The 19,366-nt window shown below is 31.6% G+C and overlaps 1 protein-coding gene across 1 annotated transcript; it reads left to right on the forward strand.

Annotated features, from left to right (window-relative positions):
* The first annotated feature begins 2,048 nt into the window (after positions 1 to 2,048).
* Positions 2,049 to 9,106, forward strand: Uba1 (ubiquitin-like activating enzyme 1). The gene is made up of 6 exons (XM_065511489.1): positions 2,049 to 2,916; positions 5,773 to 6,827; positions 6,888 to 7,551; positions 7,628 to 7,936; positions 8,010 to 8,377; positions 8,447 to 9,106. Exons 1-6 carry the CDS (start codon positions 2,107 to 2,109, stop codon positions 8,859 to 8,861), a joined length of 3,621 nt encoding a protein of 1,206 aa, XP_065367561.1. The 5' UTR covers positions 2,049 to 2,106; the 3' UTR covers positions 8,862 to 9,106.
* Positions 9,107 to 19,366: the final 10,260 nt, after the last annotated feature.

The following is a 19,366-nucleotide window of genomic DNA, read 5'->3' on the forward strand; positions in this document are numbered from 1 at the left end:
TTCATATTTTATGACTTTCGAGTAAAAGATACTTTACGAATGAGTTGCAGTTTAACGTTTGTTTTCGAGTGGTGTCATCATTGGCGATATTCTGTGCTTCATTCCTTGTTTATCAACTTTTTGTGTGCTCAGTTTTCGTGTTATTCACCGTTTTTAATAGTTTTGGGCGTTTAAATGCTTTGGCTAGATTCTTTTAAGGGTAACATTATTGATGGTATGCATTTAATCCAGAATAGATGGAGCCAAGGTCTTCACAACATGTGTTTTGTTACATTAAAAATCAATTTCTTGTATTTGGACCACCCTTTATATGTTTAGCAATTTCCACTGAACAGGCTTGCCAGTCATGGTGATTTGTCCTCAAATATGGGGATTTTGAAAGGTTTTTAGGGAGAAACAATTTCGTTTGGGGACTGGGAATTTTATTCAGGACATTTTAAAATATTTTATATTCATTGTCTAGAAAATAGAGATGCTATTGAATGTTCTTATCATTACAGCTGTTTTTCCGTGACATCTATTATAATTCAATTTGTACATCCAAACAGGTTAGGTTACTTATGTTGCTCGCAATTTAGCGAGAGAAAAGAATGGTTTCCCTCCCTAATTCCGATGACTATGTGATTCCTGTGGTCCCCGTTAGAACCACAAGTACTTTTAATAAATTTGATCATATTTATTAGTGAAACATCTCTGATGAGACAATCCAGATCATGAAAAAGATCTCTACCAAGATGTAGTACTGATTTTTTGTACTGATTCTTCCTCCTCCTCATCTAAACAACTTCTACAAGAGCCATAACATGGGTAACCCGTTCAATACAAAAGTGTCCTGTTCCTATCCTTTGTCAGAGAGGGTCAGAACATTCTGTATATTCTACAAGTGATGATATTTGACCACCTAAGTTCCGTCTCCCTCGTCGACCATTCATGTATCAAATTCGATACGTCCAGGTTTCGGCCAATCGAAGAGATATCAAAAGTTCCAGTTTATGATCCTAAATGTTATATCCAAATTCGGTGTAGGTATCTTGGTGCCGTAACCAGTACGGTCATGTTTCAGTCCGCCCGACGCTTTTAGTCCTAGAGCAGACTTAGCAGAAATGCATTCGATATATACATAGGTATATCAAGAGTGCTATATTTAGAATCGTCTCTAAACTGGCCTGAGGTGTGGAATTCATAGAGCCAGTAATTGCAAGACATGCTGGTCTTTGTACCTTCTTTAGAATAGAAAAGTGATCCTCATTGATCAAAATAGGTCTTATGACCGTAGTACATCTCTTCCCAAGGGTTTTCTTATAGGTATATATAGAAGGCACATAATGCCTTCCCCATTCGGTTCTCATCATTAAAACAATATTTAGGGATTTTAGAGGATATTTTTAAATTCGATTGGGGGCAGCAACGAAAAGTACCGGCTACCCTGCCACTAAATGCACTGTTTGTAGCCGAAATTCGACCACTTTTAAAACGCTTTTTACTACTTTTATGGAAAGAATTTTTAAATATTTTTTTATATTGTGCACATCTAGAGAAAATAACCTTTTAAACTATATATGTTTCATCAATATTGGTGGACAATAACATACTTAAAAGTGTACCACAAAAAAACGTGTGGCCTATTTATATATAAGATTCCTATAAAATATTAATCTATTTATAAAAAATATATTACTTTTGTTATATTTTAAAAACCTCATAAATTTATATTTTATTGATAAAAAAATTGGTGAATTATTTATTTTTAGCTAAGTAAGAACATAAAAATTAAGGATCAAAAATATGTGTTTAATTTGTCGTGTCCCATTATAACATTTTATAATAGTGTAACATTATTTTATTGCTTTTTTAGAAAAATCTGCGATTTTTGTTGGATTCAGTGCTTCTTGCAAATAAAAAGTTGACAACGCTGAATTGTGAAATAATAGTGCGTGGTGTAGTGGAGTAAAACAAACGTTGCAGAACAACAAAGGCAAAACTTTAAAATCTAAAGTACCGGTTGCTTGTTTTTTACACTTTTTTTTAACAAAAAAAAAGTCGTTAGAAAAGGGTGACGTTCATGATCATATAGTATTTTTGAGGTTGCATATTTTGAAACAACAGATGTCTTCGAGCCCTCAAGTAGAACAAGCAGCTTCCTCCTCTACTCTTGAGCAACCAGCAGCCAAGAAACGGAAGCTTGCATCAAACTCTTCTCCAACCACCACAAGTCCCCCTCTCAATAACAACAATATTAGCGGAAACGCCAACAGCGAAGTCGACGCTGTTGATACGACCAGCTGCAGCAACGACGCTGTTAGTAGTGGTGGTGACAAGAAAGAGTCAGCTGTTGTTGATAGTACAATAGTATCGTCGTCTTGCTCTATTGTTTCGTTAAGTGGCGAAAACGCAGCCGGCTCATTCGTTTCAACAACGGGCCATGAGAGTAGTGGCAGCAGCGGCGGCATTATTAGTACATCGTCAGCAGTGGATAAAGAAAGCAAAGTAATAAAAAGTGGTGACCAGAAAAATTCCTCGTGCATTGCTGAGCAACAAAAAGAAGAAAATTCCTCTTCCTCGGTAGTGGACTCCAATACAACGACAACAAAACAAAGAGCTACTAACGCTAAAAACTCAACAGTCTCCTCGACAACCAATAGTACCACCACCACAACAACCACAAACTCCAGTAACAACACGGCAGTAACAATGGCTTCGAATTCCCAAAATGCTGGTGGTTCATCCACTGGCAATGATATCGATGAATCTTTGTACTCGCGCCAATTATATGTATTGGGTCATGATGCTATGCGTCGCATGGCCAACTCGGACATTTTATTATCCGGTTTGAATGGCCTGGGCTTGGAGATTGCTAAAAATGTCATCCTGGGTGGTGTGAAATCCATCACTTTACATGACACCGATAATTGCACAGTAAGTTAAATTGTTTTAATTTTTTTAGTATTTGGTTAATTGAAAATAGTAAAAGGAATTTGCTTTTATCGATTTGTATATCTTTCTTTTGTTGTTTTTTATTTTTCTCTTCCAAAAAATTATTCAAAATCGATTTTTTTCACTTGTGCAAAATGTAGAGTAAATGAAAATATTTTTTTTTGGTTAGGTTTTTCTCCCTCCCATTTTTTTCCTCTAATATATTTTTTTTTGTTGTTTCGTTGTCAGGCAAAAGAAAATCTTGTGTTAATTCATTCTGCAAAAAAAAAAGTTGGGATTTTTTATTTTCTTAATCGTTATTAAAATAATTTCACAAGAAAAATGTAAAAAGCCATTGTTAAAATTGAAGAAAGAAAAAATTGTTGTTGTGTCATTGTATTTTTTTTCTCCATACAAACACACGCAATTATATATATACATTTCTTTTACAATTCCCCCCATTTTTTGCATTGATTTTTGTATGTGTTTGTAATGTTGTTTTCTTTTTTTCCATAATTTTTTTTTGCGAAGTTTTCAATGTTGCCATCTCTTTGAAAAGTTTCGTTAAGTTCTTATTGATTTGTTTTGTTGTCTCTACCGCTACTCTATGTGGCAATATTGTTTGGGTTGTTTTGTGATAATATTATTATTAGTCCAGTGTTTTTAATTTTAATTATGAATTCTTTTTTTAATAAACTAAAAAAACAAAAAAAAAAAAAAAAACGAAAACGTGACTCATGCCATTCATCACTTTCATATTGCAGTTGGGAACCTGCACGTAACACGAACTAAGTACATTGACTGTTTAAATCATCACCATAATTAGAGATGAATTATTGAAAATTGCTGGGTAGATTTATTTATTAAAAATTCATAATTATTTTATGAGTTATGATTTTTAGACGAAAATACGCATTCATTCTCAAAAATATGTTTACAATTTCATGACTTACAATTGTTATGTCAAAAAATGGTGGTGCTTCTCTAACAATTGGTCAAATTAAGTACATAAATTTAATTATATTCGATTACAAAATGAAATTCTTGGAATTAGTTTGTTAAGTACATTCTAATTCGAAAGTTATTTCTTTATGATCGAATTTTAATCCAATAATCTTTTCTAAAAATACAGTTCCTATAATAAAATGTATTGTTTATCCATAAAATCATTGTATAAATAACATATCCATATTTTTGCATTTATAATAACATTGCAAAATTCTTGGTTCTTCTGCAGCTTTTAGGAGAATGTAATAAATAGTTTGGTTTAAGTGATTTTAAAATTTATTTTCGTTTTAGAGCTCCTTGAATAGAATATAAATTCGAATTTTCGAACATATTTTAAAAAGCTTTTATTCTGATACTGAAATACAGGCAAATCCCGGTATAACGAATCTCACTTTAACGAAAATCCGATTTAACGCACGGTCAAATTCGTAACATTGATCACCTTATATAACGAACGTTTCAAAAATTATATGCTCTTTACTAGACAGAAAACTGTTAGTTGATACAGCTCTCGCTGAGTTGATAATCGTTGGACAAGTTAGACTCGAAGCGTAGATCCAATTGATATGGGAACACCGAAGGTTATTTTTTTTTTATCATTGATGGTGTTATTGAATTATTTCCGAGTGATTCAATATTGTATTTACCTTTTCAACTATGTTAATCACCCCTATCGCGAATCAACATTTCACATGAAATATTTTCCCTTTTCCTTTTTTCGTTCATCAACTTTGTTCACGTGAAAAAAATTCCCCTTGTGAAATTTTTAGATGGAATTTTGTAAACAATAAACAGCTGTTACGAACAAAATCAACTATTCTGAATGTAAAGTTCATCATGATATTCCCGATAGCAATTTTTCCTTCGAGGGAAATGGATATTTCATGGGAACAAAATTTCACATGTTATTGCCGATAGGGGTGATTCACCTTCAGGGTTTAAGCTAATATTTCCAGATTAGTTCAAGTTCAAAATCGTTTGTTTGGGAGTTTGGTTGAACTTTGGTTAACTTAAGTTGGATATTTTTTTGGATTATGTGTTTGGTATTTGTCAAACTTTGAATGTAATTTTTTGTTTCTAGGAACCTTTTCCAAACGAAGGGATCTTTTCTGATTTCCACTTTATTTTGTTGTGACTCTCTTCTGAATTTACCTCTAACATTTTGTCCTTTGGAATTAGAAATTGAAATTAGCAATTTGAATACATTTTTTTTTGTAATTTACAATGGGGCCTATTAGATTACTCCAAGACACCTCTGTACTCTGTATCTACTTGAAAAAAATCCATTCTAAATCGTAGAGTTGAAGGCCCTACGAAACAGTAAAACTATGCTTTTATCTGAATATTTATCAAAATATGTTAATTATTTTTTCAACATTTCTTATTCAAGTGGTCAGAGACAAGTTGGGACATTTTTAATAGCTATCAAATTTGTTAATTAATCGCTTTTATATCTCATATCGATAATTACGTTCACATTTCAATTTTTTTACATTAAAATGTAAAAATAATTATTTAATGAATCCATTTTTGCAAAAACTACCATTGTAAATTCATGACCAAACTTCAGAGCTGGTGGAGTCACAAACAAATATTCAAATAAAAGCATAGTTTTACTGTTTTGATTATTTAATTTTATAAACCAGAACCTTGAACTCTACGATTTATAATGTTTTTACAGAATACAGAATAAGAATATATCTTAAGTCTTGAAGGGAATTTATTACAAAATCTTCAAACTCTAACATGAAAACGTTCTCTCATGTTATGCTTGGGAGTATTATTTGTGTAGTTATTTAAATCTTTAGAAACAATAAATTTTAATTATATTCCAAATTTAAACCTTTTCAGACAAATGACTTCTCGTCACAATTCTATCTGTCCGAGTCAGATATTGGTAAAAATCGTGCTGAAGCATCGTGCAACAAATTGTCGGAATTGAACAATTATGTTCGCACCAAAACACATACAGGCGAATTAACTGAAGATTTCATCAAACAATTCCGTGTCATCGTTTTAACGAACGCCAGTGATGCCGAACAACATCGCATTGCTAAAATTACCCACGCCAACAATATTGCATTGATTATTGCCGAGACATGTGGTCTTTTTGCCAAGATCTTTTGTGATTTTGGCGAAAACTTTACCATCCACGATCAGGATGGTGCCCAACCTGTTTCGACCATGATTGCCAGTGTAACACGTGACTCGCAGGGCGTTGTCACCTGTTTGGATGAGACTCGTCATGGTTTGAACGATGACGATTATGTGACATTTTCGGAAGTACAGGGTATGACGGAATTGAACGGTTGTGCGCCTCTTAAAATTACTGTTTTGGGTCCGTACACCTTTAGCATCGGTGATACCAGTAAATTCGGTGATTATATTACTGGTGGCATAGTCACACAAGTTAAAATGCCCAAGACCATCAGTTTCAAGTCTTTGGAAGTGGCCGAGAAGGAACCCCAGTTTATTACATCGGATTTTGCTAAATTTGAACATCCTGCAACATTGCATGTTGCTTTCAAGGCATTGCAACAATACAGAGAAGCAAATGGTGGCAAATCACCGCGCCCTTGGAGTGAAGAAGAGGCTCAGAAATTCTTGCAATTGTGCAAATCAATTGATGAAAATGTAATGGAGAGTTTAGTGCTCACTTTTGCAAAGATTTGCTCAGGTAATACCTGTCCCATGGATGCTTCCATTGGTGGTTTAGTGGCCCAGGAAGTCTTAAAGGCCTGCAGTGGTAAATTTACACCCATCTATCAGTGGCTGTACTACGACGCTATTGAATGTTTGCCCGATGGTGGTGTTGAGGAGGCTGATGCTCAACCAATTGGCTCCAGATACGATTCCCAAATTGCCATATTCGGCAAGAAATTCCAAGAGAAATTGGGTGATATCAAGTAAGTTGCTATAGTATTTGATTGTTGATTTCTTTATACATAATTTTCATATTTTTCTAGGTACTTCATTGTTGGTGCTGGAGCTATTGGTTGTGAATTGATTAAGAACTTTGCCATGATTGGTGCCGGCATACGCAATGGCCAACTGTTCATTACTGATATGGATCTCATTGAAAAATCGAATTTGAATCGTCAGTTCCTCTTCCGCCCGAAAGATGTTCAAAAGCCTAAAGCTCAAACAGCTGCCGCTGCCATCAAGCAAATGAATCCCGATGCTAAGATTACCGCCTACGAACTGCGTGTTGGTCCCGAGACCGAGAAGGTATTTTCGGAGGATTTCTTTGGCAAATTGGATGGTGTAACAAATGCTTTGGACAATGTTGACGCTCGTATTTATATGGATCGCAAATGCGTTTTCAATCGCATTCCCTTGGTAGAGTCTGGTACTCTGGGCACCATGGGTAATGTGCAGGTGATTGTACCCTTCTTAACTGAATCGTACAGTTCATCTCAAGATCCCCCCGAGAAGAGTATACCCATATGTACTTTAAAGAACTTCCCCAATGCTATTGAACACACTTTGCAATGGGCTCGTGACTGTTTTGAGGGCATCTTCACACAGACAGCTGAAAATGCTGCCCTCTATGTGACAGATCCCAACTTTATTGAACGTACTCTGAAATTGTCAGGAGTACAACCCTTGGAACTTTTAGAATCTGTTAAGGTAAGCAGAATGTTTATCCCCCAAAAAGGAAAAGAACTTGTGTTTTGAAATTGTGTTTTTTTCATACATTTTGTAGAAAGCATTAATCGATGACAAGCCTAAAGATTTCGCTGATTGCGTGAAATGGGCTCGTTTTTATTGGGAGGAACAGTATGCCAATCAAATTAAACAGTTGCTGTTCAATTTCCCCCAAGACCAAGTCACCTCCAGTGGAGCTCCCTTCTGGTCTGGTCCCAAACGTTGCCCCGTTCCTTTGGTATTTGATGTCAACGAACCCTTGCACTTGGATTATGTTTTTGCTACAGCCAATCTACGCGCTGAAGTCTATGGCATACCACAAGTTCGTGATCGTGAGGCAGTTTCCTGTCTGGTACAGCAAATTTCGGTAAGTAATGGCTCATAATGAGAGATAATGGAAATACTAATAAGAAGTTTTTATTTTGTTTAAATTTTTAAAGGTGCCCGATTTTAAACCACGTTCTGGTGTTAAGATAGAAACCAATGAAGCTGCTGCGGCCGAAGCTAACCATCACGACTCTTCGGAAGTCGATCAAGACCGCGTTAATAAGATACTCAACGAATTGCAATCATTGGAGAAGGCTAGTTTGAGAATTAACCCGTGTCAGTTTGAAAAGGATGATGACAATAACTTACACATGGACTTTATAGTGGCCGCCTCAAATCTTAGAGCTGCCAATTATAAAATTCCACCTGCTGATCGCCACAAGTCCAAGTTAATTGCCGGTAAAATTATGCCAGCCATTGCTACCACAACCTCCATGGTATCTGGTTGGGCTGTACTGGAAGTCATTAAACTAATTATGGGGTAAGTATTCCGGTAATTTATTTTACTTGGATTCTTGTTAAATTGTTTCTATTTCTTCCTTGGCTACAGACATAAAGATCTTTCAAAATTCAAAAACGGGTTTGCCAATTTGGCTTTGCCATTCATTGCCTTCTCTGAACCACTACAAGCTCCTAAGAACACTTTCTATGGCAAGGAATGGACATTATGGGATCGTTTCGAAGTCACTGGTGAATTGACTCTGCAAGAGTTCTTAGATTACTTTGAGCAGAAGGAAAAACTTAAAATCACCATGCTGTCGGCCGGCGTCTCAATGCTGTTCTCATTCTTCATGCCCAAAGCCAAGTGCGCCGAACGTCTGCCTCTGCCCATGTCTGAAGTGGTACGCCGTGTCTCCAAGAGACGTATTGAGTCCCATGAGCGTTCTTTGGTCTTTGAAATCTGTTGCAACGACGAGGATGGCGAGGATGTTGAAGTACCCTATGTGCGGTACACTTTGCCCTAAAGGCATGCATATATAAATAACATTAACATACTAAACATCAACACAACAAACACAATCCCCAATAAACAATAACAAAACAACATTGTTCTCCACTACATATTATTTTGAAAAAAGATTTCCTTTTGGCAGTATAACTGAAATTCTTATAATTTTATTTTTTATATACAAACATAAACAATGAGAGACAAAAAAGAAAAACGTTAAATAAATAAAAAAAACAAAATGAAATTAAATAATAAAAATAAGTTTATTAATGCGAACTTTTAGCGTTTAACACATACACAAAAACAAACGAACATTCAAACATACATACTTATTACAAATCCTCTATAAAACGACCCCTCTCCCCTTTCCCCCCACAAATATCTATTTCTATATATAGAAAGTAGTTTTATTTTCAAAACCAACTGCAACACGAAAAATATGCATAAATTTCTTGATGTATCTACGGCTGAATAGAAAAACAAAACAAAAAAAAAAGAAACAAAACTAAAAGAAACAAAAAACATTGTATTTGCAAATTAAATTAAAAATTTAATTTTTCTATGAATTAATAAAAAAATTGAAAAACCAACAAAACAAAATATAATTTAAATTATAAATTCAATAAACGAAACACAAACAAATCCATCTCGATATTTCTCTAAATTGAGGGAGTAGTGTTGAAGTGGACTTTGTTGATAAAAGTTAATTATTACTGGTTGTGTGTCATATTAATATTTTGTATCTAAAGCTAGTGCATTTATTAGTTATTAGTCGCTTACGCTGATGACGTTGCGGTATTCATATTTGGTAACTTTCTGGATGCAATATCTGGCTCTATGAAATCTGCACAAAGTATACTGAGTTGGAGTGTTTCGAGTGGACTTATTGCAAACTACATGAAACTACAAACTCTTGCAAGATGGCAATTGTTACTAAATGGGATCTTAAAAGCAGTTGTTAAACCCCTTTTACTTTTATGGAGTATTGGTGTGGTGGCATGCCTTAATGAATGCTTGCTTATATTGCTGATCTAAATCACAAGCGATTTGCTAATATTTTTATAGATATTTTTCGGACAAATATCCCGGTATTTCATTTAAATTATTCACAACATACATTTTTCAAAGATCATTTAGATCAGCTTATTTAAATCGCCAGTTCATATAAAAACAAAGGAAATGAAATGTATTTAGTACACAATTTCGGACATTTCCGTTTTCGGGGCATTAGCCAGACAAAATTAACAAAAAAAAAATAAATTTTACTACACCATTTTTCATTGAAATTGAGAACATTATACATGATATTCAGCCAAATTATGAATAAAAAATTCCCCGGGAGTTTTTCCCCTTTTCTCATTTTTCCTATTCAAATTCAATGGGAAAAAACTCGCGGGGAACAAACTCCGGCGGAATTTTTTATTCAAAATTGGGCTGATTGAGAAAATTCCAAATGAAATTGAGAAATTCCATTTCAAATCGAGAAAATTTCAAATTTTTTTTATCGGAATTTTCTCAATTTCAATGAAAATGGTGTAGTTTTAATTTTGAAACATATTTAATTCAATTAATTCATAATTTTATTGCGAGTTCAACTCAGAATATAATAAAAATTGAGAAAAACAAATAATTACAAACTACCATGATGTAATAAGTAAGGTGAGAGTGTTTCGACAATAAACACAATGGGTGTGTTCGTAAATGCAGTAAATTTGAGCATCACTGATGCCACGACCTGCAAACTTTTGCAACATATAACTTAATGATGCATTGGTTGCACAAATTTGCGGCATCACTGCCAACAATTTGCATTAAAAAACGTTTGACGTAAAGCAATAATCGCAAATATGCTTTTTGAACGCTAAACTTTTAATTTGCTGCAGTGATGCAATCATACTGAATATTTCTTGCTGACAAGTGCATAGGTTTTGTCAAAATGGAATTTGTTAAATAAAAAAAAAACATATTTTATTTTGGTATCTTTCAGATTTTTTTAAGGGGATGTTTATTTTTTAAGTTCAATTTTATTGATACTCACCTGATTATTTTGTATCTTTTATTTATTCAGCCTTATCATGTAAGGCGGCGTAGTCGTTTTACGACAACGACAGTTTCGTACTAGATTAATGAAACAGGTTGAATAATTTCTTTAATCTAGTACGAAACTGTTGTTTTTCAGAATTAAAGAGATTTTAATTTTGTTAGAATTTTTAAATTTATTATTTGTTATGTCAACACAAAACCGTTACCAATGTAAACACAAAACTTTTGTTATTTTTGCATATTAACTAAAAAACGGCCGTTAAATTTAAATTATATTTGAAAAAAACAACGGTTTAATAGTGCTTTATCCAAATTTCATTATCAGCCCAATTCTGAATAAAAATTCCCCGGGAGTTTTTTTCCCTTTTCCCATTTTTCCTATTCAAATTCAATAAGAAAAAACTCCCGGGGAACAAACTCCCGCGGAATTTTTTATTCATAATTGGGCTGTATATAAAATCATTTTATTCACATTTTCATTCATGTTTTTTTGATTAAAAATTTTTTTCTTTGAAAATAAAATTTATTAATTTTTCAAATTAAATTTAGTTTGACAAAACTCAAGCACTTTCAAAATAGAAAAAAAATCATCTGTGTTGTTGATTTCACCTTACTTAGGGCATCCCGAATATGTGAAATTATGGGTCGATTACGTTGCCAGAGGACAACCAAAAATTTCTGATTGACATAAATGATTGCTGCCAGTTGTCATCTGTAATACCATTTAGGCAACTGACAACGCAACTGAAGTTCGGTTGCCATCCATAATCGACCCATTAATTCCACTTTCAATCGGAATGGAATTCTGTGAAATAAGCTGATGATGACATAAGGATAGATACTGACGGCTCCAAAACGGGTAATAGGGTCGTTGGAGGTTTATTTATCGAGAACTATGTTAACTTCAGGCTACCTATCTTCTGTACTGCTCTTCAGCCGGAAATTTTTTTAAATTTAATTTTTTTTTTGTTGTTGCAAGAGTTAGGTTTTTGACAATTACTTCTCGTCTCTATGTTTGGAGATATCTGTATATTTACTAGGGTATTCATACGACTAATGATCGTTCGATTAATCGAATAATTTCTTACGAATAATTATTCGAACAATTTAAAAATGGCCATTTTATGTAGAATAAATGTTCATATATATTTAAATTTATTAAATTGCTTAAAATCTTTCATAATTTAAAATTTAAATAAGTAATAATGACTCACAAAAATTGTATTGTTTCTGAAATTCGATCACTGTAGATGAGTGCTCCGACAGCTCCTTCTATAAATATATGTATATGTAAATATTACAAGAAGTTACAATTCTAAAAACAAATCTTTCAAATATTAGAAGAATCGCAATTAATCAAAATTGTAAGTTAGATTAAAGTGGAGTTTAATGTGATGGATAATGTGATTTTGAAACGGTCGTCGAAAGTGATATTGAGGATGACATTTATAATGATTACATTGAGATAGATGAAGGCCATGATCTTAAAATATATGTATATATGTAAGTGATGTTATTAACCGCGTAAGTAAGTGTTACAAAATATTTAATAAATCGAATGATAAACACAAATATTTCAAACTAACGTTTTGTTGCAAGAAAAACATGGAGTTCGTCTTATACATGATTTTGAACATCTTTGTCTAACATGGTAATAAACTTTTTTAGTATTTGTAAATGCGTCAATCACGCGCTGCCTGACTACAAATTAGTCACGTTCACTGACATGATATCAAACTTTGGACAGATTCCATTTATTGTGTAATTCCCCAAGACCACTTTATTAAGCAAAGATTCGGCAACGTTGATGTATAATACAATTTGTTATAACTAATTTAGAAATAGTGAATAATTAATTTACTAAAGAATTAGTTACTCAATTTAAAACCCGAATTAATGAACGACATAAAAAGGTTCTTAATACGTTTATATTGTATTTGAATTCAGGATCATGTCCATCTAGCACAAATTTTTTAAAGCATACCTCCAAAACGGAAACTAAAGGGTTTGCTAGTCAATTGTTTTGTAGATTGTTCGGGAGTTAATCTGATGAAAATATTTCTGTTGAAAATTTAATGATGGACTTTGTTTTCGAATGTTTTTTAACATTATCAATACTTGAATTGTTAACTTTTGGTTTTCTTTAACAAAAAAATATTAAAAATCCGACATCAAAACTTCATTCTTTACCTTTTTAAATAAAATTAAATTATTCGAATAATTCGATTAATTTTAAACGAGTGATCGAATTATTCGAACAAGTTAAAATCTCTTATTCGAATTATTCGTTTTATTCTAACAAGAGAAAATTCGAATACCCTAATATTTACTGATAGCAAGGCTTCCGTTTACGGAATAGTGGGTGTATACGCATCTAGGTTAACAGAGGGATGCCGGGTATACTTAAATCTTTGAGGGTTTTCTCATTAATTTATGTAAACTGTCATAACAGATGCACAAAGAATCTACAGTTTGTATCTTTTTGTAATTGGTTGCTGTAATAATGCAAAATTGAAATGAGATTGAAGTTTCAAATAGAAACCTTGTAATAAATCTCAGAAATGAGCAGAAGTCCAGGGAGAAATTTAGAAAATAGTAAAACTAAACCGTATTGAGCACATCTGGGATGTTTTGGTAAAAAGTATAAGAAAATATCAAATCAGTAGCCGTGAAAGCCTTAAAACTGAAATTATAGAGGTTGGACGACTTTCATGAAATGTTATATATGTATATGTAAATAGGCCACACGTTTTTTTGTGGTACACTTTTAAGTATGTTATTGTCCACCGATATTGGTGAAACATATATGGTTTAAGAGGTAATTTTCTCTAGATGTGCACAATATATATTTTTTTTTAAAAAATTCTTTTTATAAAAGTGGTAAAAATTTGCTTGACAAACAACAACAAAATGTTTATACACATCTAAATCATGAATGAAATAAACAAGATTGCGCCTTCGCTCTCTTAAAAAAATTCTCTTAAGCTCAGTGACGTCAACATTGACTTGTATTGTATTGTATGTGATTTATAATGGAAAAGTCAATAATTATGTATATTTAAAAGTTATTTATGTTTAATAAAATAAAATATATTTTCGGTTTTATGTTATTAGACATATTTTACTTTATTAATTTTCAATATTTTTGCTATATTTTAGTTCACGATTTTGATTTTTTATTATTATCTTATATATAAATAGGCCACACGGATTTTTGTGGTACACTTTTAAGTATGTTATTGTCCACCAATATGAAACATATATGGTAAAGGTTATTTTCTCTAGATTTGCAGAACATCGTTTTTTTTAAATTCTTTCCATAAAAGTGGTAAAAAGCGTTTAAAGTGGTCGAATTTCGGCCACCGGGAGGTCCTAGTTATTATTATTATTGCAATTTTTGACTGCACACCACATTTTAATTTTTAATTAATTTTTTTATTTATTTTTCACTATTTGTTTTGAAATTTCATACAAAAAGTAAATATTTTACATTAAATTTAGTAACGGCCGAAAAGCACGCGTGCATAGGTAATGCCTAGATCTGATCTAAATGCACGTGTATTTGTACACAATCGTGAAAATTTTTTTGTGTATACTCAAAAGTAACTGTATATTTTCGTTATTAGTGGTCGAATTTTGACCACCAGGCGATCCTAGTCAGTATTAATAGCATACAATGATTTTTTTTATTATTACTATCTATAAAACAACTGTCCGTTAACTTTTGAATTTTACACTTTTTTGTTGTTGTTACTTACTTTTATTACTTTTACTGAAAAGTCGACTAGAGGTCGTTATTAACCCCTTGTGGACGAAGGCTTTAAATCGTTAAAAAAGTTTTATTTTTTATGAAATATTGAAAATAAGGACTTCAGGAAGTTATTTGCAAAATTTTAACTTTGTGGAGGACTTGCAATTAGGGATTTTATCCCGGGAATTCCCGGGACAAATTTCCCGGAAATTTTGCCAATTTTTCACTACCCGATTCCCGGGATTTTTAGTCGGGAATTAAAAACTGACGAAACTACAAAGAAAACAAGTTAGAACTTTATTTTTTTAAAAAAAAAGTCAAAAGTTTTTTTTACAGTTTTTCGTTTATAGCTCGGCAATAATAGACCGCTTATTATGGTTATTTATTTGGGGTTTTTCAAATGAACATTTAAAAAAGCATATGGAAAACTGCACAATCTATTTGATATTTTCAAGTATAGAATTGATTTTTGCCATTTTGTTAACAATGACAGTTTTATAATAAGTTTGTTTTGCAGATGTTGTATTATAAAAATTTACCTTTGAATGCAATAATTTGGAAATTTTCGAGATCAACTTAAATTTTATCTCTTAACTATCCAGTTAAATGTGTTGAATTCATTCCTTTCACTAAAAGGCTTAAGAATTTTTTTCAATTCATTTTGAAAATTATTAAAAGCTGAATAAATCTGAATGAAGTAAAAACATTTTAACTCAATTTGTAGTAGATTTGAATCAACAAAAATTTAATCATTCAAAGTTTGAATAAATTCTGTTATTAATTAACTTCAAAATTAATTTAATTTAAATGAAGCTTTTGAAGGAAGCTAAAGAATTAGATATTGGGAATGGATTTATGAAATGAAAGGCTGACATTTTTTAATTACGGATTAAGATTTTTAGTTAATTAATTAATACGAAGCTCTATATATAATGATTATAGCACTAAGTTTTTATATAAAATTTTGCTATAATATTCATAGTTTACAGCCATGGTAGGCGTTCATATTGTTCAGGTTACGATGATTTTCGTCAAACAACCCGAATGTGAACACAAGAGCGTAATAGAGCGTAAAAATACACACAATTCATTCAGTTTCTTGATGTTGTTGTGGATATTTTATTTTTTACCCAAAAGAGCACACAAATTAAATGCCTCTTTTTGCCTACCAATGGTTTACAGTATTATTATATATTTCGGGAATAGCCGGGTACCCGGGAATGTAGAGAAAATTTTTACCGATTCCCGGGAATCAAAAAAGATCGGGAAATTAAAAACCCTACTTGCAATGAACCGAAAAGGACCTGGTACATTTGGGTCAGCATCAGCCAAAAGAAAAAAAATCATAGATTTTTGTTTAAATTTTATTAATATATTGATTAGTTTTGTAACTTTTATAACATTTTCTATTACAAGTCTATTTGATGGTATTTTACGAAAAAGTATTTTTTGTCATTGCAACATAAATAAACACCCGTTATTATGGGTAAGCGAGTTTGCCAATAGGCAAACAAAATATATTATTACAAAGATGATAGTGTATATACTTTAAAGTACTTTTGGGCAAAAAGGGTCAAAATATGTTTTGTTTTCATTTTGTAAGCTTATATTGCTATGGTACTTATAAGTACCATCGATCGGCAAAGGGTTAAGCTGAATGGAGGACCAACAAAATATTAACTTTTTATTTTCGGATTTTGGTAATATAAAATAGAGCGTTATCCATCGACTGTTTTTTTTTTTACTGTTTTTTTTAAGTACATTTACACATCAATTTTCCACGAAATCAATTTTGAAAAATTTTGAGTTGATGCTGTGTCCAGTATGTCTTGAGTTACCAAAAATTTATTTTGATATACATATGTATATTCCACTCGCATCTCACAAAGCGACCAAAAAGTTCTTAAAGGAATAGACCTAAGTTTTCTTTTGAGCAAAAAAAAAAAAAGTACCCATTTTCAAAAAAAAATCAAAAAAGTTTTTTATTTTGCCAAAAAAATCTAAAATTGTATATCTTGAGTTTCAAAACACTTATTTTGATATGTACATATATATCCCACTCGCTAAGCTTATTTTTGAGCAAAAAAAGTTTAAGATTTTGCAAAAAATAGTAAAAAATTGCATGTCTTGAGTTACAAAACATTTATTTTGATAGATATCCCTCTCGCATCCCACTCAGAGATCAAAACGCTCCTAAAGGAAAATACCAAAGCTTTCTTTTGAGGTCCCATTTTGAAAAAAAAGTTTTTAATTTTGGAAAAAAAATTTTATTTTTTTATTGAATTTTTTTGCTAAGTACAATTGGTAATAAGTAGGGGGCGGATTTTCATGCATTTATTATTGGAAAATATGCGCCTAAAATATGCTTTAAAAAAATCAAAATATGACCTAAAAAGTTAAAAAATATGCACTTATATTTTTTTTGAAGAAACATAAAATAATTATCTATGGATTTCGCAATGTCCAAAAAATACACAACACTGTTCCCATCAGTTAGGACTCTTTAAATTGTACCAGGAATTAAACAGTTAAAGTTCTAAAATAATATTTAAAATAACTTTTCTTCTGAAAAAAAGATTGATATATTAATTGTAATATCTTGGTATGAATACTTGTTTACAGCCATAATCTTTAGAGCTTTTATATTGTGAATTTCTTTTAAAATCATCAATATTTACATCGTGCTGTAAAGTAGCATCCAACCTTAATTTTCATCTCGTAATAACCCAGCAATTAAGCAAGTAGTAAATGTATCCCATATAGACGGTTCTTGCCAATAATGTCTGATCCAAGCTGACTCCAATTTATATATTTTGGGTCATTTGACATGTATGTGCTATTTGTAATGCAAAGCGAAGTCAATTGGTTACTTTATACATCCTATGTAAGTAACTCTAAGAATTCTATAGTGTAGTCATTTCAAACTAGAGTATCCAAAACCGAAAACCGGTTTTTTCATCTTTGTAAACTCCACCGGTTTCGGTTTTTTTAACTTTTCGGTTTTTTGACAAACCGGTTTTTGTAATACGGTTAACTGGTTTTAATGAAATATATTTTCTAAAGCTCATTCAAACATATTTATGAAAAACTTTGATACCATTTTTAAAAATATTGTTTTATTTTATAGAAAATTGTAACATTTGACAACATTTCGTTAAAGATATAAAATAATTGCATAAAGAATTCAAAAATGCCAAATTTTCATTAAATAAAAATTGAATGTAAACCGCTTAACCGGTTTTTTAAAAAGACAATAATCGAAACCGGTTTTTTCAAAAACACACTTTTTCAGTTAAACCGGAAACAGGTGTAGTGCATTTGTCTCTAAGTTATCCAAAAGGATCAATTGGATCAAAAAACTTTGATAATATGCTTATAAATATGCATTTTGAATTAAAATATAACAAATTATGCATTATCAATAAAGTATGCAAAAATATGCACAAACAAATCGATGCCATTTTACAGAAAAATGTACGATTCGGATAGATAATTAGTCTACAATGTATTTGGACGTTCGAGAAAAAACATGCATTTGCATATAAATCCGCCCCCTAGTAATAAGTCACAAAATGTTAAATTTTGACCCTTTAACTCAGAGAATTCTTGACCGATTTTGTTGAAAAATTATCAATATTCAATATGACTAATCGATTTCAAAAATTGGTTCACTTGACATAAAATCCCCCATATATATAAAAATAATTGTATGTACCAAAATTTATGAAGATCGGCGCATAATTAGTTATAGCTCCCATATAAGGGCCACTTCCGAAAAACACCTTAACCAGAAGGTTGGCTAACGTTACCACAAAGCTACTGTTACTTTGTGTATTCAATTTCTGAATTTGTGAGAAGTGGTTTGAAAAGGCTAAAAATAGTTTAAAAACAAGTAAGAGTGCTATATTCGGCTATGCCGAATCTTATACCCTTCACCAAATTATACTTCAAAATTTTAAATATTTTTAGGTAAACAAAATTTAATTTTTTTTTTAGTTGTTTTTTTTTAATTGTTTGGAAAAAAAAATTTTGATTGTTATTTTAAATTTTTTAATTTTTTTTTTTTTAAATTTAAAATTTTTTTTTTTAAATTTTAAAAAAATTTTTTTTGTGAAAAAAAAATTCGAGTTGAAAATGTTAATTTTGTTCCTACATTTCTTGTTCTAATGGCCTGAGACACGATAATGGCCTGGGGAATTTTTAATAACTTTAACATTTTTTGACAGATTTCTGTTTTTTATATCTCATTAGAACGACAATTACGTACACATTTCGATTCTTTTAAATTAAATTACAAAAGTAATTCTTTAATGGCAAAATTTTTACAAAAACTGAAAAAATGCATTTTTTCCCCAAGTAAATGCATCTCAAAACTTCAGAGGGCTTGGGCACGTCTTATCCCCAACCGATTTACCTAAAATTTTTTCAGGATGATTTTTTTACTAATGTTCACCAAACTGGAGGGTGAGAATGGCCAAAATCCAACTTTCGTTTATTAAGGGCCACCCTAGTGATGCTACCCAGCAAAAACTTACATTGAAAAGTAATGAGTTAAAAAGCTAATATACCTACTATTCACTACTTACACAATAGATTTTTAACTCATTATTTTAACACGGTGATGTCATTGGAGGCAAGTACTTACCACCCTCGCTTACAAATAGGCAGTTAAATAAGTTGTTTTGTTGTAGAGCTATTTATAGAATTTTGTATTTGCAAACAAAAAA

The sequence above is a fragment of the Calliphora vicina genome, chromosome 5, assembly GCF_958450345.1.
Source record: "Calliphora vicina chromosome 5, idCalVici1.1, whole genome shotgun sequence".
NCBI classification, from domain to species: Eukaryota; Metazoa; Arthropoda; class Insecta; order Diptera; family Calliphoridae; genus Calliphora; species Calliphora vicina.